The sequence below is a fragment of the Brienomyrus brachyistius genome, chromosome 4 (assembly GCF_023856365.1).
Source record: "Brienomyrus brachyistius isolate T26 chromosome 4, BBRACH_0.4, whole genome shotgun sequence".
In the NCBI taxonomy this organism is placed as follows: Eukaryota; Metazoa; Chordata; class Actinopteri; order Osteoglossiformes; family Mormyridae; genus Brienomyrus; species Brienomyrus brachyistius.
Window position 1 is genome coordinate 11424527 of NC_064536.1, and position 24739 is coordinate 11449265.

The 24739-nt window shown below is 48.8% G+C and overlaps 1 protein-coding gene across 3 annotated transcripts in view; it reads left to right on the forward strand.

Moving 5' to 3' along the window:
- spidr (scaffold protein involved in DNA repair) overlaps positions 1 to 24739 on the forward strand; it is a 70154-nt gene that overhangs the window by 15192 nt on the left and 30223 nt on the right. For all 3 annotated transcript variants that reach the window (XM_049010743.1, XM_049010744.1, XM_049010745.1), the window contains exons 6-8: positions 2866 to 3095; positions 8947 to 9047; positions 18837 to 19038. In XM_049010743.1, coding sequence (XP_048866700.1) covers positions 2866 to 3095; positions 8947 to 9047; positions 18837 to 19038 — 533 coding nt within the window. The remainder of the gene's footprint in view (positions 1 to 2865; positions 3096 to 8946; positions 9048 to 18836; positions 19039 to 24739) is intronic.

Sequence of the window (24739 nt, forward strand, 5' to 3'; positions counted from 1 at the left end):
AAGGTCGCCCGTGTGTCTGTGTTGCGTAAGTGATTCTGGTTCAGCGTAAAGAGCGAGTCCAGCGTAAGCACACAGGTACACGTTTCATCTAGGCTTTCAGAAGGATCTCCCTGGTGGAAAAAGTTCTGCTATTGTGGAACCAGAAGACCGTCCTCATGAACGGCATCCACTCTCTTTCAGCCGTCTGTCCTGTGCTTGGTGGCAGAGGGACCTGAAGCCTACATGCGGACGTACAGGGTACTGGGCAGGACTCCCTGGAAGGGATGCTCTCCATTTAGTAGACACTTTTATCTAGTGCTTAAATTGTGCCGGATTCTGCCGAAACACGATCCGGGACCATTTTAATTTTGAAGACCAATTTTCACACAATTTCTTGTCTTTAGATTTATTCTTAAGAATACATAACGTTCTCAGCACTATGATTCGTACACGTTCCGGGACCAGCGACTGCCTCATTACCCCTCTGCTCTCATGCCTTTCATGTTCCAGTGCCTTCTGCCGCTTTTATCTCATTAAACAGCTGAGAAAGCAGGGTCAGGCAGTGCCTGGAGCTGTTGGGGGTTAAGGGTCTTGCTCAAGGGCCTAGCGGTGGCATCAGTCTGCTGGCCATAGGATTTGAACTGGCGGCCGGTGCGTCCTAACTCATGGAACCACACACCCCTATTATTAACACAAATTTACAGTCTAAAGGCATATCCCCCTATGAGTGGGGGCTGAATCCACGCAGGCATATGTATGTCTCTTGGATCGTATGTCCCTTACGTCTTAACGACTTGCCCATCCCAGGGACATGCACACCTGCTCCCTCAGTCACACAGTCTGCACACGTTAAACCCGGTCCACTCAACCCGGTCCACATTTTTGCTCCTTCCCTGTTCCCTACCAGACAGTCCACACGGACGTTCCTGGGGTCCATGAGGACCAGGTTGGAAAAACCCTGCTTTACAGTCGGCAGCTACGTGGGGGGTGTGGTGGGTCCGTAGGTTAGGATCCTGGCTTTTGCGCTGCGTGCAGTTTGCCTGCTTTCCCCTTGTCTTGTGGCTTTTTTTTTCTCCCACAATCCACAGACATGCAGTTAGGCTAAGTGGCGCCTCTAAATTGCCCATATCGTGTGACTGTCTTCGTGTATGTTCCCTGTGATGGGCTGTCTTCCTGTCCAGGGTGTTCTTGCCTTATGCCCCTCGCTTCCAGGCCGTCTGTGACCCCTGGATAGGTGGTTTGGAGACTGATCCTTAGGAGATCCTGGGAGAGCCATGTACAGTATGGGGAGATGGCAAATTGCACTGACTCTGAGTGCATGAGTCACACTGTGTGAGTCCCAGCAGGCAGAGCGGCCTTACCTGGAATACTGTCGGGAAACTGCAGGGGATCAGAGCAGCGCTGTGACTTGAAGGCGTCCGATTCCTGGGAAACTCCTCCCCTTGCACCTGGCTCGGGGCGGGATGCGCTGTGTGTAAACAGACCCCATGTCTGAAGAGGGCGACCCGCTCGCAGGATCTGCGCGTCTGCACTGCGTGGGAGAGCGCCTCTGGGCGGCTGGGCAAGCTGTAGCCTGCATGTCGCTGGCCCTGTGCGGACGCCTGCGACAGCCCTGCCACTCAGGAATGCCGCTCTCTCTCTATTTCCCATTTCTGCTGAACTGAAAGCACAGCCTGACCCTGCCCTGTAATCACTCACACCACTGTCAGTCACCCCTTCCCCCACGCGCTCGCACTCACTCTTCCCCATAGGGAGCCTCGGTCAGTCCTAGGTGGGGACCGGGACAGGACGGCGACAACTCTACAGAGTGGGTCATCACGATAAGAGAGGGCCATGCCGTCTCCGTGGTGATGCTCGCGTCGTCTCCCGGGGCGCTGTGTGAGTCACGGCTGTGATCAAGTCCGGCGTGACCGATAGACGTTGAAACTGGTTATTTCCACCGCACAGCGCTGATGTCTTACTCGTGCGTCTGGAACCGGACAGGAAGTGGCCTCGGAGAACTAGACAGGCCGGGTTAAAGTGCACCTGTAGATCACACACCACGTCCCCTGCTCCCCCCCCCCCCACCCCCCCGAGCTGGCACGGTGGCACTATCACACCCACAGAACGGTCCATCAGATTTACTACTATTTGTTCAGCGCAGCAGCTAATGAAGAGAGATCGCAGGCAATTGGTTTGGCATTTACAGCTCATCCACTGCAGGGCAAAAGCATTTTTGAGCTTCGGCCAGGAACATAGTGTTCTCTGTAGCTAGTTAGCATGTGACGTCTCCTGGCGCGCGGCCCAGAAGGGTCCAGTTCATTCACATGCGCATGTGGAGTGCAGGCAGAGGAATGCCGATCTTGTCTCCACATGACGGGAAGGCGGTGGCTGGGATTTTTCCACGGGAACAGTTTCCTGGTATCATCAGGGGCTCCATGTGCTATGATGCAGCAGTTCTTGTTTGATTGCCCCCCTCCCCACTTCCATGTGTGTGTGGGGGGAGGGGGGGATGCTCTTTTTACTCTTTTACATTTTTAAGGACAGCTTCTGTAATATAAAATTTGCTGTGTTGCTTATATACAATATTTGTTTTCTGCGAAACACAGAGCAGTTTGATCCAGGGTGTTTCTCTACTGCACTGCTGTAAAATAAGTTTTTAATGCATAAAATTTTGTTTTTCTCAATTTCTTCCCTTCAGAGATGTAAATTGTGTGCCTTACTTAACCCAGTAGTGAAATATCCAGTGTGAATATCTTTTGGTGGGGGGGGGGGGGTATGGAGCTGGTCCACTCCTGGTTCTGGTCCTTAACCTTTGCATGGCCTACAGATCAGTGACATCCACACTAACTCACAATGCTGCAGTCAAATTCCAGTGACAGACACTGATGAGCTGTTTCCCTGTAGGGGGCCGACGTGGATATCTCGGACTGCTCCTCTGGTCCGGGGAGCCCGACAGCCACGACCCATGCTGGTGATTACCGGGGTCCAACCCCCGGCGGCGGCGGTGATGGCGAGAGGTCCGCCAGTCACTGGGCCAGATCTCTGCAGGCACTCCTGAAGACGCCGCAGAAGCAGGAAGATAGGTCATTCAGGACCCCAGAGGACTCTGCAAAAAAGAAAAGGACATTTCTCAGGTTTGGCTTGTTTAATGTTGTAAAACAACATAAGAACTGGAGCTGCATCTCTTGCTGGTAGAGCCACTCTTCCTATTGTCATTTTGCAGCCTGTCTCACTAGCACTGCACATTCCCCAGAAGTACAGTGAAAGTATACTGACAGGCAACCATTATACCTTGACCCTAAGCTATTAAGGCCTCCATTCCATGTTTAGCCAGTAATGTTAAAGGAACAACTGGGAATATGCCTTTGGCTACATTGTGTCCCCAGTTCGCTCTGCTGGTTTGGCCAAAGGGCAGCAGTGGTAGATGCAGTGGTGGTCATGCCTGGTTGGTTTTTTTTCTTACAGAAGGACAAGCGCGCCCTGTGGTAACTGGGAAGCAGGCACTATGTTTCCGGGCTCTGGACAGTCAGCTGTGTGTGTTCATTTCTGCTTTCCGTATCAGTGCAGTATTGCTGGTGCTCTTGTTGGGAGAGTGTGGATAATCAGTTGGGCATCTGCACAATGAGACCCAGGTTTCCAAGCTGAGTTTTGAGTGGCTGTGTATGTGGGGGGGGGGGGGGGTACACAGGGCCAGGCCAGCTGATGAGCACATTCTTCCTCATTACATATTCTCCTGTGTCCCTCATGCCGATTCCAAAGCAGCCAACCCCTCCCTTAACATTTAATCCCTTGCCTGTCCTTCCCTCCCGTCCACCTGTCACATGGCCCTGCCCATCCCTGTCACGTGGCACAACCCGTTCCAGCTCCTCCCACTTGTCCTCCTGTCACGTGGCACAGCCCGTTCCAGCTCCTCCCACTTGTCCTCCTGTCACGTGGCACAGCCCGTCCCAGCTCCTCCCACTTGTCCTCCTGTCACGTGGCACAGCCCGTCCCAGCTCCTCCCACTTGTCCTCCTGTCACGTGGCACAGCCCGTCCCAGCTCCTCCCACCTGTCCCTCCTGTCATGTGGCACAGCCCGTCCCAGCTCCTCCACCTGTCCTCCTGTCACGTGGCATAGCCCGTCCCAGCTCCTCCCACCTGTCCTCCTGTCACGTGGCACAGCCCGTCCCAGCCCCTCCCACCTGTCCTCCTGTCACGTGGCACAGCCCGTCCCAGCTCCTCCCACTTGTCCTCCTGTCACGTGGCACAGCCCGTCCCAGCTCCTCCCACTTGTCCTCCTGTCACGTGGCCCTGCCTCTTCCTGTCCTTTCCTCCTTGTCCCTGCATCATGTAGTTTTGCCTGCCACACAGTGATTTTTTTTATTCAGACACTGATGTCTGTTCTAGGTCACACTCTGCATGTTTGGTGCATTTCTTGTCAACTGTGCCGTGCTCTCTGTGGATGTCAGGAGCTACCAGGGTCTCTCCTCTTCTTGCTACCCCATGATGGATGCTGTGTGGCTCAGCAGCTCAGGACCCTGTAACTGTGACCAGCAGGTCGCTAGTTCAGATCCCGTGGCTTACAGTGTGCCGTCAGCACTGGGGTCTGGTTACTGTGCTGTGACCCCAAAACCTGCTGTTACCTCTATACTAGTGCAACGGATCGCTGTTGATACGTGATCCGAACCGATCCTCTTCCTTCCATTGTATGGTGCGCGTGGTCAATCTGTGAAGCAATAGTCATGCCCAGCGGTAGCAGTCCAAGTGGAGGAGCAGAGGAGCTCGAGAAACCTCCAGCATCACTTAAATCTCATGTGTGGGGAGCATTTTGGCTTCCCCGTTAAATATATTGATGGGAAAAGGGTGGTGGATAAAACCACCGCAGTTTGTCGACAGCGTGTCTCGAGGAAGCCGTATGAGACTAGCAACACGTCGCACACCGCTGCTCGTTTGAAACGACATCACCCTGGTGTGACAGGAGCTAAGTAGCTGCGCAACAACTGCTGATCTCCGCACCATTTAAGCAGCCCTTTGCTGCCCAATCCGACCGGGCTAAAGCTATTACAAAAGCTATTGGGGTGTTTATAGCTGCAGACATGAGGCCATATTCCGTTGTGCAAAACAAGGGGTTTAAAACATATGATGAACGTGCTTGAGCCACGGTATGAGATCCCGTCACGCGCCTACATCAGTGACAAGATCCTTCCAAGCATGTATGAGCAGGAAAGGCCTAAAGTTATGGCTGAAATAATTATTATGCCCTATATTGCACCTTAATTTGTTTTATGTAATTGCGTGGAATCTTGAGCTAAATGTTTTTTAATGGGCAAAAAATAAATAAATGGAGAGTTAAATTTGTCTTTTTTTTTTTTTTCTTTTTTGCTGATCCGTTGCTTCACTACTCCTATACGTACATGTTTCTCATGCAGAGCTTATGTGTGGGACAGCACATAGGAACATGCTTGAGGAGAGTAGAGGTGAAAGTTCAGTGTTTCTCTATCTTATCGTCTTTTTATCGTTTTTTTTTTTTTTTTTTTTTTTTTTTTTTTTTTTTTATGAAGACCTTTGTGAGTAGCCTATCTGCAGTCAGACTGGCGTCCTCTGGAGCTCTGTGTTCCTGGAGCCCTACCATGTGGCGCAGAAAACTTTTTTTTAAAAAAAAAAAAAAAAAAACAGGCTTTACTACCACAAGGGAGTACATTTCTTATCAGGTGTACCTGATGTGCAAACATTTGCTGCTGAGTGAGTCACTGCAACGCGGTACTCCTACACCGCTCTCCCCCGGCACGTATGATGCCGTGCGCATTTTGCCATGTGCCGCGATCTGAATGGCGGTCATGTGGCTCGCATTTACATTCCGCTCTATTGGCTCTATTTGTATTATTGAAATGTGCACCTGAATGGTGAAGGAATGCGTTTGTGCTGTTGCCAGTCAGGTACGAAAGATCCAGATGTTACGAGGAACAAACTGCATACGAGCTCTGCAATTAGCAGGCGGCATCTGTGATTCTGTCATTCAGAAGGACAACAGTGTCTGTGTTCTTTGGCCTCGGAGAAGGTGGCTTACTGTTTCTAGGTTACTGACACTCTCTAAGACTCACTTTGCCTTCCAAGTAGATACTTGTGGGGTATATCTAGGACCCGAGTGTTGGTGTCACGGTGGCGTAGGGCCAAGCTCGGGCCCTCGTTTCCCGCATATGAGCACTGACACCGTCCAGCCCACGCTCAGCCTGACGTAATCCATTGTAAGGATATAGAGCTTGTCGTAAAACACAGCTCCTCTTAGCTTATGCGTGAGTGTTATGGTGTTGCTTGGACTGGGCGTGGCTGTTCTGGCTGGCGAGTCGGGTGTCTGTGGCTCTTTGCGCTGATTTTATCTACCAGCATCAGAATGAACACGTAAATAGATGCTTTTTGTCAGGGCCAAGTGCATTTACTTTATTTGGACAAATAGCACTTTAACAAACATATGGCTATTGATGAATCGACCAGGTATAAGGGCAGCTATGCTGAGATTCGAATGAATGTCCAGATACAAGTGTATGCTGTAAACCGACCCGGGCCGCTGGTTGGATTAGTCTTAACTGATATTTTTTTGCTTGCTGCACATACACACACTCGCATGTTTGTACTCGTGCGCTATATGGACAGAAGTATTGTGATATACCTGTCGGTCATCGAATTCAGGTGTTTCATTCAGACTCTTTGCTCAGGTGTATAAAATCAAGCACCAGGCCATGCAGTCAGGTTTAAAAGGATTTGTGGGAAAAATTGGTCATTATGAAGAGCTCAGTAAATCCACGTGTGGTACAGTTATAGGATGTCAGCTTTGACTTATTGCAGTTTGTGAATTTTCGTCCCTACTGGATATTCCACAGTGAACTGTAAGTAGTATTATTGAAAAGTGTAAGCAGTTAGGAACCACAGAAACGGCCATGAAGTGGCAGACCACATAAAGTAAGAGAGAGGGGTCACCGAGTGCTGAAGCGCAAAGTGTGTAAAAGTCGCCAACATTCTGTTGACTCAATAGCTGCAGAGATCCAAACTTCCTCTGGCATTAACCCCAGCAAAACTCTGCACCGGGAGCTTCATGGAATGGGCTTCCATGGCTGAGCAGCTGTATGCAAGCCTCACATCACCAAGTGCAATGCCAAGCATCGGATGGAGTGGTGTAAAGCACGCTGCTACTGTACTCTGGAGCAATGGAAACATGTTCTGTGGAGTGACGAATCACGCTTCTTTCTCTGCAAGTCTGATGGATGATTCTGGGTTTACTGGAGAACGTTACCTACGTGACTATTGTGCCAGCCGTACAGTTTGTTGAAGGGGGCATAATGGTTTGAGGTTGTTTTTTGTGGGTAGGGATGGCGCTCTTAGTTCCAGTGAAGGGAACTCTTAATGCTTCAGCATACCAAGCATACCATTTTGGACAATTCTATGCTTCCAACTTTGTGGGAACAGTTTGAGGGATGCCCTCTTCTGTTCCAGCATGACAGTGCCCCAGTGCACAAAGCACGGTCCATAAAGGCATGGATGCATGCATTTGGTGTGGAAGAACTTCACTGGCCCACACAGAGCCATCAGCAGCCCTTTCGTTTGCTCTGTCCTGAAATCCTACAGCTAACATTTTTCAAACGCAGTATTTTATAAAATGCTGGATGAATAGACGTAGTTTATTGGTAACTATTGTGCTTGTAAAAGCTGACACTCGGGTGAAACGGAAAACGTACATTTTTAGGGTTGCCATCTCTCACGCATCTGGCGTGACCCGCGCCATTCAAAAGCATTGGAGTTCAATGGCAAACCCTACAGACTATTGACAAGGTAAAAAGAAACTATGTAGATGCATGTGCAGACTGGTTTCGAATTGAAAATCTCACTCCAGCCAGCTGACCTGTTGGTAACCCTGCGTTTTATTTGAAATGACCTGCGAAGTGCACTGATTTTTGGCTGAAGCAGCTTGTTTGTGTTGTTAATCCGACAATCACATGAACATGAGAACATCACCTATGTCACTTTTTTTATACACAACTGTAATAGTGAGTAAAGTGCACTTTATATATACTGTAATTCACTGCAAACCAAATCTACCTACTGCTACAAGCATAGTAACCTGCAGCTGTTGTGTGTCTTTGTAGGGACCGTCTGTTCATTTCTAAGGGCATAACCCCAATCCCGGCTCTGATGGCCTTTAACGAGGTTAGCGCCAGATCCATGCAAATGTGAAAATTTAGGAATAATACCTGCCCTGCCCCCAAACCTTAACCCAGCACAACGTGTGCTAGCCTAAACGATACCATTAAAAACTCTATTACCAATTTCTAAACAAATAGTTCTGTACTGTACACTTTGCATTTCAAATTACTTTGTGATTTCCTATGAAGACCTTTTTATATAACATAAAAACCATGTAAATATGCCCCTGTATGTACAGAATTACTGCAACTTTCTTTGCAACTTTTAGTATGGAACTATTTGTAATGGAAAATTGAATTGGATCCCCCCCCCCCCATTCAGTCCTTTTGCTGGTTTCACCTCGATAATAATAGTGGGTATCAGATTTAGTGCCATCTCAAGTCCCAAAAAAGTAAAAAATGTCAATTTTTTATTAAATAGTGTAATTATACAAAACCACACACACGCACACACAGGCTGACCCCCACACTAAGCTTGTGGCAGTCACTCCCTTTGAAGTGGACCCCCTGCCCCCTTGTGTGGTGATGACCCCCCCGCCCATGAACATGTTGCTCCCCACCCAGTACCTGGGTCTCAGCCGGAGAGAAGTCCAGGCCCAACCATACTGAGAAGCTCTAGGAACATTTTCCAGCTGACAAAAATGTGGACTCGCTCTGACAGCTCGAGTGCTTTTCAGTTTGCACATTTCAAACAGAGAAGCATCCCCAGTATGTATGTTTGTCCTGGCTGGACATGGTGGGTTGTACTGGTGGGGGGAGGGTTGGAGTGATCGGGAGGGTGGTCATGTGACTGACATCTTGTTGCCCACAGGGGTGGCCTGGCAGAGAGGCTGAGCAAGCTGCTGCGCAGGCAGAGGTCGGCCGTCAGCTTCTGGAGGCACCAGACCCTCACTGAGAGCGGGGGCCCCGCAGGTAAGGGTCGGGCGAGTGTGGACAAGTGTGCTGCCGAGTGTGAACTCGGGCATTCCAGATCATTTACGGGTCTGGGAGATGCTCTACAGTGACGAGTCAGCTGGGGGAGAAAAATGTGACAGAAACATTTCCTATAATGAATATTTAGTGTCAGGTGCTAAACTTTTTAAATAACTTTTGTGAATGGCTCGGCTAGTCCAGTGTAGCAGTCACTTGTAAAAGGGGTTTCCCCCAGAAATGGCAGGGAGTCACCAGATGATGTCATTGTGTGACTGGAGCCTCGAACAGAGCCGCTGTTGCGGAGTTTCCACCCTGCCCTTTGCTGTTTGTGCCGTGCTGACCCTGCTTGCATAGGATAATAGTCATACTTCATTCGTCCTCCATGGGGAATTCGCTTTTGCATGCCCCCTCTTGCTCTCCGTGAGGGAGGTGTAAATAGGGGTGTGAGGCACTTTTTGGTTCACAGCCTAGGGTCAGCCAGTGTTTAGCAGCCCTGGAGCGGCTGCAATTAAGACCCAATGATGATAAATGGGCTCTCTGCCAACCACAGGATTTGAATCCACAACCACCTGGACCATGGTATAGTTGCAGAATCTGCTGAGCCATACGGCACCCCAGCGTCCACGCCTGTCTTCACCCCTCACGCTCAGCTTAGAACAGCTTCACTGCAGATTATCTGGCATTTACTTTAAGATACTCCAGTTCAGTGTAGTTCTAGATACTGATTGCCAGCTTTCCAGAAGAAGTGGACATTAAAGAACATCGTCACAGGTGGCAGAATGGGCTGTATTGAACTCCTCTTCTTCATCCGCAGATTCTTATCACTTTTGTAAACAAAATCACCGTTTTTGGTGTAAGTGCCTCCTGAAAGAATAGGGAGGTGTTTGCACTGAGATGATTACCAAACATTGCTGCACATGCTCCCGCTGCGTCTCTATGGAAATGTGCTGGGACATGTAGTTGTCTATCTTGTGTACCCTGGCTTTAAGTACAGGTGTCGCTTTTGAGTGATAATAACCCAGACCTTTGCCTCTCGGTTAATCACACCTTGTAGGGACAGGCTTGCTTGCTTACCTCAAGGATGTAAACAGTTGTTGGCTGGAAGGACATGAGGATGCAGCAAGGCGTGGGAGGTGGGGTGGGTTGATTTTCGGCCAATGGCATTGCATCGTACACACGCCCCCCTGTTTGTGGTTGACTGGGACACTGACAATGGGGCACTCTTCTTTCCAGTACTGTGTCACATGACTCGGCAGCGGGGGCGTGCGGTCGCTGCTTGGCGACTTCTGTCAGTCAACCTCCGACGAGGCTCCGGTCATAAGCGGAGGCCCTGCGAGTTATGATAGCACCGCTTTGCTTTGGGGCTTCTCTCCCAAACAGTCGGCCATGGAGGTTTCAGGTTCTGTTTCTTCCTGCGGTTCCGTTCCGGGGGATTTGGAGCAGTGTGGTTTGGGTGCAGGAGCTTATGTGGCTAACCCAGCCCAAGGTTCGGGTAGCAGGAGGATGAAAGAAGCATTCTCCTGAAATTAGCTCATTTTCTCCGCGATGATCGTAGTAGGAATAATACTTCTCTTGCTTTCTTAGTAAATAAAACAAGCCTTTTCGCCGTGTTTGGTGGGGATAATTCAGAGAGCAGTCATGATATTGGAGATGTAACGGCAGACTTTAGGCATATACTGTATGCAGCTGCTTTTTGACACAGAGATCAGGGAAATGTTGGTGTTTTTTGCCCCAGTTCTAGTCCCTGTATCCGTCCTGCAAACACGGGAACAGCAATACCGCTTTACCGTGGGTGAATATGCAGTTTCCTGGAAAAAATGGGGCCGTCATCAGTTTTCGAGGTACTCGCTTGTCTTCGGGACACGTGAGACGTGCCTGGCGATGAGCTCTGCGTTTTTCTATGGAATTTCCCTGCAGAGGATCATAGGGGATCGGTGTGAGCAGGCTCGCGGCCCCCAGCTACGCAGCTACGCGGCCTCGTGTGATTTATCACGCCGCTGTCAATGTGTTGGCACCCCGCCTGGACTTGGGCACGCCGCTGCGGCCTGGTTTCTCAGACGCCTGGTATACGCTCAGCTCAGCTGGGCGTCCGTTTTCATCCGTCCTTTTCAGAAATGGCAGTAATGTGTGAGTGTTTGTGTGGTGGGAAGTCAAGGCAATTATGCTTCATTAGGCAGCAGGGAGAAGGTCTGAGTTACATAAGACTCTTGGCAGCGCATCCTGTGCGCTGATTGGTTTTTGGCAGTACAGTCTCTGTTTATTGTTTTGTATCTTCAGCTTTTGAGGTGCCCCTGCAAGATGATTAGCCATCATCCAGGGTGAGCTGCCATACTGTTGCAGGGAGGTTTTCAGTAGTGAGTGTGGGGTCGCAGATTTTACTGTGGTACTGCTTCTAAATCTATTTGTGCGTAAGGGGCAGCCATGCAAGCTTTCCTCTTTGCTGGGGAGGTGTTTGTTTGTTTGTTTGTTTGTTTGTGTGTGTGTGTGTGTGTGTGTGTGTGTGTGTGTGTGTGTGTGTGTGTGTGTGTGTGTGTGTGTGGTGTGTGGGGGGGGGGGGGGGGGGGAGGTGGAGTAGGGAAAGTTTGACATGCTCTGCTGTCAGAATTGATACACCATGTGACAGAGGCAGAATTACTCATTTGAAGTGAAGCTCTGCTGTTTGAATACCGTCATGGAGAAACTGGCAGCATATTCAGCAGTTAACATCACTCCATCGTAACCCTGTTTACTGTTGGCCTCGATAAGGGAGTTTGATCGCTTTCTCGGGGATGTACGTCACATCGAAAGGACACGCGTGTGGCGCGTCACGAGAACACATACATCAGCGCGGCATCTTAAACTCGCGCTTTTATTTCAGCGTTTATCTGGTGGCCAAACGGCTCTCAGTCAAGAACATTATTAACTATTATGGACATTTTATTTACTTCACCTTGTCTCGCTTCAGCCAAAGACATTTGAATCAAAGGTTTCCTGAGAATGAGAATGAGAAACACATTTCTGTGTCCCAGAAACAGATGGTGTGAGCGCTGTTTACAGGAAGCTATAAATAAGGACTTTTTCCTTTGAAAAGGAAGCAGTGCCACAAAAACATGAAGTCGGCGGAGGGCTGCGCGTAATCTGCCCTGTCACATTACCCAGAAACCCCTGCGGCCGCGCCTAGAGGCGACATTGGAAAGCAGTCTCTGTACAGCGTCCCCTGTTACCCTCTGCTGCATGAGCGGTTATAGAAAAATACACAGATTTTTTGCGGTTCACAATTTCGGTGATATTAATAAATCTATATAAATAATATAAATAAACCTAGAGATTTTATAACTGAATGACTGTTACATTTATACAGTGGTCTTCGAAACATCCAATGTGCTTTACAGAACCAAAGGGGAGTCACTTCAACAAAGGTTTCAACCGACCAGTTGAGCATAGTCAGAGTACTCGGCTGATTGGTTGAAGCAAAATCCTGGTTTGGATTTTTACTTTCTGGACCTGAAATGTCCACCTCTGCGTTTCAGCCACCACCACAGTGTAGCACTCACTCGGATGATGTAACGGGAGCCATTCTGCACCAGCATGCTCGCCGCTTGTGACTGACTCAGGCTCAAGTAACAAATTTGTGACTCAACTCTGCAAAACTGATGGAAAGACTTGGACTTGACTTGGACTTAGGGTTCAAGTCATTTGTCCTCATGACTCAAATCTGAGGTTAAAGTCCCCCCTCTGGATGCTACAACCATTCATTTTATAATTTTTTGTGTGTATTAATTCTCTGCCGTCTGCATGTTCAATTGGCTGAGATGCATCACTCTCTGCAAATTCATGAATGTAAAAACTATGTGAGGACAACCAAAACTGAAGAGTCTCTATTCAGTCCATCTCTGCCTATAAAGAACGTGTCCTACAGCCATACTATGGTGGGTTTTTGCTGCAGCAAGTTTTAATCACTGAGAGTCAGGACCTCAGGCTGGGCTGGGCTGGAGGACCACAATGGGCAGGGGGGACCACAGCAGGTGTAAGGTGAGGACCCAGAGTTTCTGGGGGGGGCGGGGCAGAGTCCCAGAGTCCTTGAGCGGCCGCCCTGGCTGTCAGGCAGGTGTGTGTGTGGCGCCGTCTGTGCGTGACGTGCGTCATCCTGTCACCCTGGAGCCGACCTGTAACCAGCAGGATTCTGCTCCCTCCCATCACACGTGGGGAAACTGACCTAATTATGCCTGATGAATATGAGCAATGCTACCAGCAAAAGAAACGTCCCACTGTTTTGTGTAACTGTGTGTTAGTTGCACTTGTGTGGACGCCCGCCCCCGCCAGTTACCGTGTGCTCTTCCCAGTGTGCGCGTTGGCTAGGTAGGTGGGCGTGCCCAGCCGCAAGGGGTTGTGCTGGCCTGTCCCAGAGCTCCTCGGGCAAAGCCAGCTATAAAAGGAGTTGTAAATCGTGGCAGAGTGATTTATAACTTCGCTGATACAATCTCCGTTGCTCTCAGCGCTCCCAGTGGTCCCGTCTTGCCGGGGCCCCATTGTGGGATCCTGGCTGTGGTACAGGCATTGTTTAACTATAAGTCGGCTTTATTAGTGCTGTCAGGGGTCCAGGACAGTCATGTGCAGACGCATGTTTGACTCGCATGGAAGAGCCTTGGAACAAACGCACTGAAACGCTCCAGAAGGATCTCTGAGGTTTTGCTTCATGGAGGAAGATACAGATGTTAATGAAAGGCATTTGGTGCCTAAATAGGGGTGAAGTGATATATTAGTAAGTGAGAAAAGGAAAATGTGTGTGTGGGTTTATTGTGTAATGCCTTTGTACCTCCCCTGTCACTGTGCTAGTGACTGTCTGCATAAAGGCATCTTTGTCTTCACGTTGGTTCCCCGTTTGTTACGGCTCAGCTCTATGCACTGACAGTTTCCTCCTCCAGCAGAGCACGCCCCCCCCCCCCCCCCCCCCCCCCGCCCCCCGCAAACCTTCCTCCTGCGAGCCTCTTGACAGTCTCTCCCTCCTTGGGGCCTCTTCCTGTACTCGAACACAGCTGATACTCATTAGCTGGGAGCTCATTGTTGCCCCCATGGAGGAAAACACTGCTTCTCTGTGAGTCCCCCCCCCCTTTAGAAAAAGAATGCACCATGGACAGGAGCTGCCATTTGTTTGTGGCATCAGTTAATGTGCATGGGCTGCTTTTACCGAGTTGCCTTCTTGCACGGTGTTGTCTGTGTGAGATCTTGCTTCACACTGGTGTAGTAAGCAGCTGTGCTGCATGCCTGACTGCCACACTAGCTGTGCTGAAGCAGTAAGCAGCTGTGCTGCAGGCCAACGCTGACATGCCTGACTGCCACACTGGCTGTGCTGAAGCAGTAAGCAGCTGTGCTGCAGGCCAACACTGACATGCCTGACTGCCACACTGGCTGTGCTGAAGCAGTAAGCAGCTGTTGCTGCAGGCTGACGCTGACTGCCTGACTGCCACACTAGCTGTGCTGAAGCAGTAAGCAGCTGTGCTGCACGCCAACGCTGACATGCCTGACTGCCACACTGGCTGTGCTGAAGCAGTAAGGAGCTGTGCTGCAGGCCAACGCTGACATGCCTGACTGCCACACTGGCTGTGCTGAAGCAGTAAGGAGCTGTGCTTCAGGCCGCCGCTGACATGCCTGACTGCCACACTGGCTGTGCCGAAGCAGTAAGGAGCTGTGCTGCAGGCTGACTGCCTGACTGCCACACTGGCTGTGCTGAAGCAGTAAGGAGCTGTGCTGCAGGCTGACTGCCTGACTGCCACACTAGCTGTGCTGAAGCAGTAAGGAGCTGTGCTGCAGGCCGACGCTGACATGCCTGACTGCCACACTGGCTGTGCCGAAGCAGTAAGGAGCTGTGCTTCAGGCCGACGCTGACATGCCTGACTGCCACACTGGCTGTGCCGAAGCAGTAAGGAGCTGTGCTGCAGGCTAACACTGACATGCCTGACTGCCACACTGGCTGTGCTGCAGCAGTAAGGAGCTGTGCTGCAGGCCTTTGGGCTGCCACTGATTGCCTGACTACTGCCTCAGCAGTCTCTCAGAAGTTTATAAATGACACTTTAAAGTTTCAGCTTTAAGATGCTTGATTAAAGGGTCCCTTCAGCGCCTATCACGTCTGTCGCTGCATGCCCTGCCGGCCAGCTTTTTTTCATAGTGATGCGTGGGGGGAGCCGTGCCCAGCTCCGATCGCTCGCGTGGGTAACAGGAAGCGCCCCCCCCCCCCACGTCTTTCACCCAAGCAGCTTGCAATTCGCCGCTCCGCATACACAGGTCATGCTCTTGCCCGGGGCCCCTCGTCGCGCTGAATGGAAAGCGGCCCCCTACCCTATTTCTAGCTTCCTCCTCTGGCTCGCTGAGGTCACTCGCCATAATCTGTAATCTGTAACCTTCATTTTCGTCACTTCTGACGAGCGTGACATCATCCCTTTAGTACGACTGGTAGCACGTGTCGCCACCTGAACATTGTCTTGTTTATTCCTGTGACTGGTTTGTTTCTTGGGTTTCTGGTTCGTGGTTTGTGCGACACTCTGAGTGGATTAGACCCAGCTTCTCTGCATATTGTGCCCTGTGGGTCTTTAGTTCCTGCTCCCCATCCAGCCACTCATTCCCTGCTGCTCTCTGTCTTCTCATTCTGCTTTATTAACAATCTATGAAAGTGACCTTTATTTTATTTTATTTTTTTCATTTTGGTATGGAAAGACTGTTCTTTTGTGAGATCTGTGAAGGATATACACTCTGAATCAGAGATCATCATTGTGCAAACAGAGATCTTGAGTTTATTTTTCACACAAGTAGGAAATATGAATAATGCAGTTCGGTGGTCACTCATTGTAGGCCTTCAGGTAGGTTGATGTTTGGGTAACCGGCTGTGGGAGAGGCGTTAATATTATGGTCGGCTATAGTTGTGTCACAGTTCAAGTATCACAGTGACGCAGGAAGCTAGCAGACATCCTGGCCATCATCCATTAATTTAGGTCTTTTGAACACCATCTCTCCCTCCATACCACGGAGCTGGGGGAGTCACTCACACACTCCAGGTACCTGCCTGTGTGCCAGTTCCACCTGTACGTTAACTGACCTGAAAAATGGCTGACCCTGTATGAGCGAGCACCCCGTTGTTCGGGCGCTTCAGAGAGAACAGTGTGATCTGTGCTCGGCTTGCAGGCATAGCTGGCTGGCAGTGGCTGGGCGAGGAATGAGGCGGCACCAACGCAGCCTGGGCGAACCGCTGCAAACCTCCCTTTGCCCTGGCCCTGGGGGGTCGGCCTGTTCTTTCTGCACTGTTAATTCGTCACTTAATTATGCTCCCCTCATGTTGGAGAGATTTCCTTTGAATTAAGGCTTGTTGATTTAATCAGGAGAACATTCTGTTACTGGCTACTCCGACATCGCGGTGTTTTTAATGATTTTCACAGGCCTTAGGCACTTATGCCCTATTGGTCTAGGCTGTCCGGAGGATGGTGGGGCTCTCTCATGGTGCCACGCAGGGCACTCTAACAAATATATTTATGTGGTTTTGCATGTACTACATTCTGGGGACCCAGAGTTCCTATTATGCAATAAACACCTTTTTCTAGTCCCCACAAGGATAACCTCAATTTTATAAAAAAAAAAAAGTTAGGGCTGGGTGGGGGTTAAGGTTGTCGCTTTTGGTATTCGGATTCATTTCCCATTGAAATGAATGGAGAGTCCCCACAAAGATATATACAGGGGTTGGTCCTTGAAACTGAAACACCTGGTTTTAGACCACAATAATTTATTAGTATGGTGTGGGGCCTCCTTTTGCAGCCAATACAGCATCAGTTTGTTTTGGGAATGAAAGACACAAGTCCTGCCCAGTGGCCAGAGAGATTTGGAGCCGTTCCTCTTGCAGAACGGTGGCCAGGTCACTGTGCTGCTGGTGGAAGAAAATATTTCTTGCTCACTCTCATCCAAAACACCCCAAAGTGGCTCAATAATAATTCAGATCTGGTGACTGTGCAGACCATGGGAGATGTTCAACTTCATGTTCATCAAACCACACTGTTACCAGTCTTGTGTGGCTTGGTGATTATCATCCTGATACATGGCACCATTTTCAGGGTATAACGTTTTGAACCATTGGGTGAACGTTCCTCCAGAATGGTTCAGTAGTCCTTGCAGTGATGTGCCTATGTACTGTAGAAGAAGTAGTGCGCCTGGGGGATGTCATGTATTGCAGCTGAACCTATCATTGATTCACCCCTGTGCTGCACTCTAGGTACGCAGCAGTCCAGGTGGAAGCCTCATTCCACTTTGGGGTTTCCCCACCCTGGAACTCTCCTGGATGTGGGGAAAAACAGTGAAGGTGGACTCAACAAACAGTAGATGGTTCACATTGTCCACAGCCCAAGATTTAGGCTGCAGGCACCACTGAAACCGATGTTTGGCATTGACATGTGTGACCAACGGTTTGAATATAGAAGCTCAACCATTAACGTTGACCCTGTGCAGCTCCCGATGACCTGTGTTGGTGGAAACGAGTCGAGGTACATACTTAATCCTGCATCGAGTTGGGCAGCTGTGTTCTTGTGTTTTTTGGGTACAATCCGGGTTAGTACAGACAGCTACCTCTTGCAGCCACAGTTACTCCTGTTGGATGTGGTTCGTGGCAGTAAGCCAACATTATCCTAGGCTCCGCGGCTCTCGATTATACCTTAAAAAAAAAAAAACTTGCTGTCCTGGTCACAGATGCATCAGCATGATGTGTACCAACAATTTGTTCTCTATTGAGCTCTGATATGTCTCCCATTCTGTTGGGTGGATAGCAATATTTTATGTACGGCTGTGCTATTACTCTGCTGATTCAACTTTCACACACTTACTGATGGAATGTGCGATCAGTGAAGATTGGCCATCTGACCCTGCATATATAGTTGTGAAACCTCAAATGCTATTGACCCGGTAGCTTTGTGTTGCTGTTAGATTTAGAAGAACCGCTTTTGTAAATGTGAGCCAGGTCTGTCCCACATTTTAATGCATTTACAATGAGCTTGGATGATTTCAGGTTTCTTCAAAAGCAGAGTGTGGTGGGTTTTAATGCCTGGGATTCATGCCCCCACCGTTCACTGTGCTACCGCTAATGGATATGTGGACTGCTGCTCAGAGGGTTAGGACTCGGTGTATGTGATATGAAGGTTGCCTGTTCCAATCCCATGCCTGACAGAGTGATTTCACCATTGGGCCCTTGAGCAAGGCCCTTAACCCCAACTGTTCCAGGGACTGGCTGAACCTGCTCACGGGAAAAACGTTTGCCGAGTAAATGATGCATGCATTTCCACAGGCTAACGCTAATGGGTATGTTGCCAGCCACTTCCATAGGAACATCTTCATCCAACCTACAGCTTGTCATTGAGCCAAACAGCCCTCTGGATGTCTGCAGTCAGTTTCTCCGGGCTCTGAAATCACAGTTGCTTCTTTTCCTATGCCTGGCCCTTCATAGTGGAACATTTTCGCCCCCTCACAAAAAAAAAAACCAAATGATTTCCTTCCACTCTTCAAGAAAAACATACAACCCACCTCTTCAGGCAACATTTCACCCATGATTTACTGAGGCTGTGACCAACCGATTAACCTGGCCTGCCAATGACATGCATTGTTATATCCGCAGAGCATAGCTGTGTATTCATGGTCACTCTTCGATGACTGTCTTTACATTGTTGAGATGCTGTAGGGTGCTGTAAACATAGAGCACTTGGCACTGAATACACAAACTGTTAACATACTACATCAGTGCCTGTTTATCTGTAGTCCCTCAGGCTAACGTAGTCTATCCCCTAGATGCCAAACCTGGTGGCCTGGTCCTGGAGCTCCAAGCCGTGTGGGAGGAGTGTGGCCTGCGGCTGGCACTGTGCCGGCCCTCGGAGCCCCAGCCCCCACAGGAAGGTGGGCCTAGCGGCCAGCTGCTGGTCCTGTTTGACAGGGACACGGCCGCCCACCTCCTGGCAGCCCCTGGGGACAGGGTCCACGTGCGCGCCCCATGGTAAGCTCAGGCACAGCCAGACATGAGCAGAGTGCTTCAGGGTGGGGTGCAGCCTTGAACATTCCCCGTTTAGCTGCCTGAACTAACATTTATAAATCTGACATTTGTTATCATGGAATAAATCTCTGGCGAGTTCCGCTCCCACTGCGTGAACAGACGCCTCTCAGAAAATCTTCATTAACTGTAGTTTAGTAGACAGATTTGTGTTGGATGGAAAATGTTGCCCTGTTTCCGTTCCACAGCAGAGGCCTCCGCGTCATCACTGTGACGTGACCCGACACGCCGCTAGTGAGTAGTGAGCCTCGGTGTGTGAGAGTGGCCCATGTCTCCTGTGTTTCACCAGGCGCTGTAATCCCACGCTGCCTCTGATTCGAGAGATACTGGGCATGCGGGAGCGATAAATGCACCTTTTCCCGGCAGTGCCGTTTTCCAGAATTTAAAACTTACTTTTTGTGAATTTCAGCAGCACCCTGGAATATTTGATTAAAGAAACAAGATAATTGACTTAATATTTACCCAAGAGCTTAATAACATTTTTTTTTCTCAGCTGCAGCACTAGCTAGCTAGTCATGGGAAATGCTCAGAACAATTCCTTAATTTCATTAAAGCGTTAAAAAGGCACAGTGGTTTGTTGGATATTTTGCTCAATTATACTCTTGTTTATTACTTCAAGAAGTGTAAAAAATGTGAATTTTTAGGTGCTGAAAGGGTTTAGTAGGGGTGCGTAATAGTTGCTAGGAGTAATGACCCCGTTGAACAGACTCCTTTATAATGTTTGATATCTTGAGGCAATACATTATTCAGTTTTTCCTTTGACTTATTTGATTTATGTAGCATATGAAATAATCGTTAGGTATTTAATTTGATGTGTTCTCTCTGTAGGTAAATGGATTGACTGGTAGGTGTCTGCATGTAATCAGATGCATAGGAGGCATGTTTTCACTGTCGGATTCAGACTTCGTTGTGTCTGCACAAGTGCAGAATACCGCAGAAAACTATAAAAACAATATGATTCAAGTTACCAAAAGTAAGTGCTAAGCTGCAGGTCGACGGCAGCAAAATCTGTGCTTTGCAGGACAGATTGTCTAGATTTGATTTTTGAGAATCTGTAATGTTCTACTTGCAGGAATAGTGGGGCAGCTTCATGACAGCTGCCGTTTGTCTGTGCGAATCGGATCTTTTGGTAGGATATCTTTCTACTACAAAGGCAAAATGGTTAGATGCAGATGAGAAGCGGTGATGAATTGGCAATTAAAAGCTACTAAATGAATGTACACCTGAGTCTGGGCAGACAGTGTGGGCCAAAGGTCAGCAAGTGCACCGATAAGGGCATGAAGTTTAAACTGAGCCCCAACACTGAGGTAGGTAATCATTATATTCAGGTACATAGGCCTGTTGATACTGGTTATAAGGTCCGAGCTGCTCTGTGCTGGCTGCTTTGTTTACGATTGCATTTCCCTGTGATTGAGGCCTGGTTTGTGCACTTAGTATGTATGGTGGTTTTTATCTCTTAAAAGATGGGTCACAGTTAATGGGAGCAAAGGTAGCTGGCTTTTCAGTTCTGGGCCCAGGTTAACAGACAGCCTCTGCCATCCCATCTGCATCCCCCTAAACAGAACTTTGGCTCTTCTGGCCGTACTGCTCCGTCAACAAAGGGCAGCGGTAATTCTGTTGTTATGATGATTCATTTGTAGTTGCCTTAATCTGTGATTCATGGAGCAAAGAGCCAGTTCAAAGAGGAAGTATTTTGGGCTGAAAAGAAAGATGGTCAGTCCATGGTTCAATCCCTTTAGTACTCTGTAGAGATGCAAGTGACTCTGCCTGTGAAAGCACTCCTTATGGACAATCCCTTCCTGGCCGTGATGCCGACTCTCAGGAGTCCTGCCCTGTCCTACGCGCCAGCCAAGGAGATGTAGTCAACATCATTATTAGTAGTGACAAATTAGACATGGGCTGTTCAGCTCATCTCGCATAGCAAATGCGTTAAGTGGCACCTCTCGGGATTAAGCTGAAGGTCCAGCAAGTGCCTTAACGTGTGCCGAGCGCACACACGCCGCCGGCCGGCTCCGTGCTGAGGCTTCCTGGGCAGGGTGGCTCGAATGCTCCCACTGTGCTGAAATGCTGGAAAGGCACGCCAATAGATAATCTACCGCAGAATTACAGCAAGCGTGTCGGGACTTGAACAGAGGCGCAGCATATCAACTTTGCTCAGGGGCTGTGTCACATATAGCGTTATCTATGTATTCTGGTACTGTGACTGATGCGTATATCTGGTGTATCTGCACTTCCCTGTGCTGTGTCGTCATGTTCCTGTGTAGCTCTGCACTCTGGCTGTGCTATGTAGTAGGATCCTCTTGTTTCTGTGTAGCTCTGGGCTTTGGCTCTAACTGTGCTGTGTAATAATGCTGTGTCACTCCTTGTGGCTGTTTTAGTTATGCTGTGTAATGGTCTTTGCATATTTTATTTGGGTAAATTACTGTGCGACAGCTGTGTGATTCCTTTGTGGCTGCCTAAGTGCTTTGTATTTCCTTTATAACTGAATAACTCTGTGCTCTGGCTGTGTAGGTCCTGTGTATTTGGCTGTCTTTTGTGTACTGACTCTCGCTCCAGAGAGATCCTGCTCCAGATGGCCTGTATGTCCGGCCTTCGCTGGAATTTCCAAGCTGGGGTAGGGTGGGGGGGGGGGGGGGGGGGGGCTGCTGTGTGTGCAGAGCGATGTGGAACTCTGACGTCAGCCTCCCCTCCTGGGAAAGGCTCGCATTCCTCTTCCTGGCAGTGGTCAGGTGGCTTCCAGCAAGAGAGAGGGGGAAAACACATTGGGATTATTTTCAGCGGCAATAAGGAACAATTCGTAATCGCTGTGGGGACTCGCCGGACGACGCCAGGAGACTCAATTGAAAACACATTCGGCACAGTACATTACTGGCATGACATTTGGATTCCCGTGTTTGTTTTTTTTTTTTGTTTTTTTTGTTTTTTGTTGTTTTTTGTTTCTGTTTGTTTAAAGCTGCGGTGTCCAGTCGTTCTGACCACGGGACTGCATTGGGCCTGAGGGCACACATGCATGCACCACCATAAACAAGCAGGATGCGTGTTGCGATCTGCTGCACTCCTCTGCACCACTCAGAGGTCAGAGGTCAGGCGGCCGCTAACGTGCCCCGCTCTGTTCGTGGCCTGGACCCCTCTGCCTTCGTAACCCCCTAGCCCCAGGGGCACCCGGCGTCCGGGCCCGGACCGTGCAGGCGCGTCAGAGGTGGCCCCCTTATGGTCTCCTTCCAAGAGCACAGGCATTCCTGGAATTCCAGTCTTGTGCGCGTCACCCCTGTAATTCAGTTACGGTGGGCAGCCCCGCACCACTAACGTGACGTTTATTTCAGTCACATCAGTTACTCAGCCGCTGCAGATCTGATAAAGAAATTTTAGGTTGGCGGTTTGATTTGAATAATTAAACGGTTTCTTATTTCACATTGAATAATATATGTGTTACATAGACGCTGCAGAGGGGTGATGGAGCTTGTTTTCCGTCCCGTCAGCTGAGAGGTGCAATGCATCCCTTCGCCTCGTATCTGAGAGGCACGCCGGTCCTACCCACATGCTCCTCCTCGGAGCAGCTTCCCCAGTTCTTGCGAAGGAGTGGCAGGAAATTCCAGGTTGCCTCAGCCATATTTGGGCACGGATCAGCCTTACCTTTGGGTGTATCATTCTGACATCACCACAACCGCCGGCCCCCTTGTTTACGTCAAGATTCCCGTAAAGCAGGAGAAAAAAAAACAAACCCTTTTGAAACTTTGATGGTTTTCCCTCTTTCCGCCGGATAACATCCAGATGAAATGGCAGTATGGAATCCCTGCTCTCCCTCCCTCTGCTTGTTTACATGTGAGGTGAACTTTGTTCACTTTTGTCAGACCCGTCAGACTGTGCGGTTCTGGCTGGATGGGAACGTAGGTGTGTTGGACTGGATAAATAGACTCGTGGGAGGGGTTGGGGTGAGAATGTCAGTGTGCAGGATCAAATGGTTAGGGTGCGCAGCTCTGGGCTCCAGATGGAACACAAAATTATGTAACCTTTTCGTTTGTTGACCAGCAAGGATGGTAGTAATTTGTCCCCCCTTAAGGGACATGTTTTAGGTCACTGTAGTTTGAGACTTTACTTAAATGTATAAAAAAAAAAAAAAAACACACGCATATTTCAAATTTTGATTCATTAGTCCTTAAGACAGAATTCCACTCACATTAATAGAGAAATATATAAAGTGTAAAACACAGAATTATGGTGTCATGCTGGTTTTATTCAAACATTTCACTGACACTGAGCCTTTGGCTGAATTTTTAAAGAAAAAAGTTTCAACGAACCCATTTTGCTAGCTTGGTATATACATGTAAACAAAATGCCACAAGGAAAATAATGATGGCAGAACATTTGAACAAATGAAATAAGCCTAACAGAGATGGAATAGGTGTTTCTGCGTCCCCTTGGTGTGCTGTATGAGTTTGTGAGAGTGGCTGAACTGCGACTTGCCCTCAACGAGAAGCTGTGGGTGCACTCGGGTTATATTCTGCTTTACCTCTGCTGCTTTTCTGGACTGGCTCTTCTGATATTAATAGATTTGTATGCATGATACTTCCTAAAAGCTGTGGTTACGACCGTGATTGCCTTAATTACAAAAATTACTTTTTGATTTTAGCAGGATGTTAGTCTCATGTAAATCCCATGTGTTCCTTCAGAAACGTCAGTGTGGGTTCATCGGCCTCTCATTAACTGCTCCTGACTTGCAATTCCGTAAAAACTAAATTAACTTCGGAGGTTAAGTTGTATTTATACTCAAACACTAGCAGAAGTGAGAACACACATCGTACCAGTTCGTACTCAATCCTAGTGGCATGAATCCAGCCAGATCCCACTGATATTCGACCCCAGTGGAACGAATACAAATAGTATCAGAGTCTATGCTCCTCTCCGGCGGCAGAGGTGGTCATTTCAGGTCCAGAAAGTAAAAATTCAGACCAGGATTTTGTTTCAACCAACTATATAGCATAACGAGTTAGTCGTATAGTACACAAGTGGTTGGTTGAAACAAAATCCTTCTCTGGATTTTTTACTTTCTAGACCTGAAATATCCACCTCTGCCCTGCGGAACAAATACAGCTGGTACCCAACCCTGGCAGAACAAATATGTCCAGTACCCGACTCCAGTGGAAGAAATGCATCCGGAACCTGACCCCGACGGTGAGAATACACCCCAGCACAACCAATGCAGTCAGTACCCGACCCCGGCGTAACCAATGCAGTCAGTACCCGACCCCGGCGTAACCAATGCAGTCAGTACCCGACCCCGGCGTCACGAATTCAGTTGGTACCCAACCTGGGCAGAGGGATTACAGATGGTACACGACCCCGGTACCTGCACCTGCACAGTAGGAGTTTAACGCAACTAAAATTAACACTAAACTAAAGGTGATAAAAATGTCTCCTTCAAACACGAAGAGCAGAAACACTGTATGCCGTCCTCCATTGTCACTGGAAAATCTTCAACACCATTACGTAACTATAATAGTCATAGTAATTAAGTAGCTTATGCAGCCAGTCATAAAACTGAATATGCTTTTGTTATCGTTTAACTGATGCTGTACTAATCCATTGTGATTTTTTAATTTTTTTTTTAATTGTCCGTGCAATACTGTTTTCATGGATCTTATGTTTC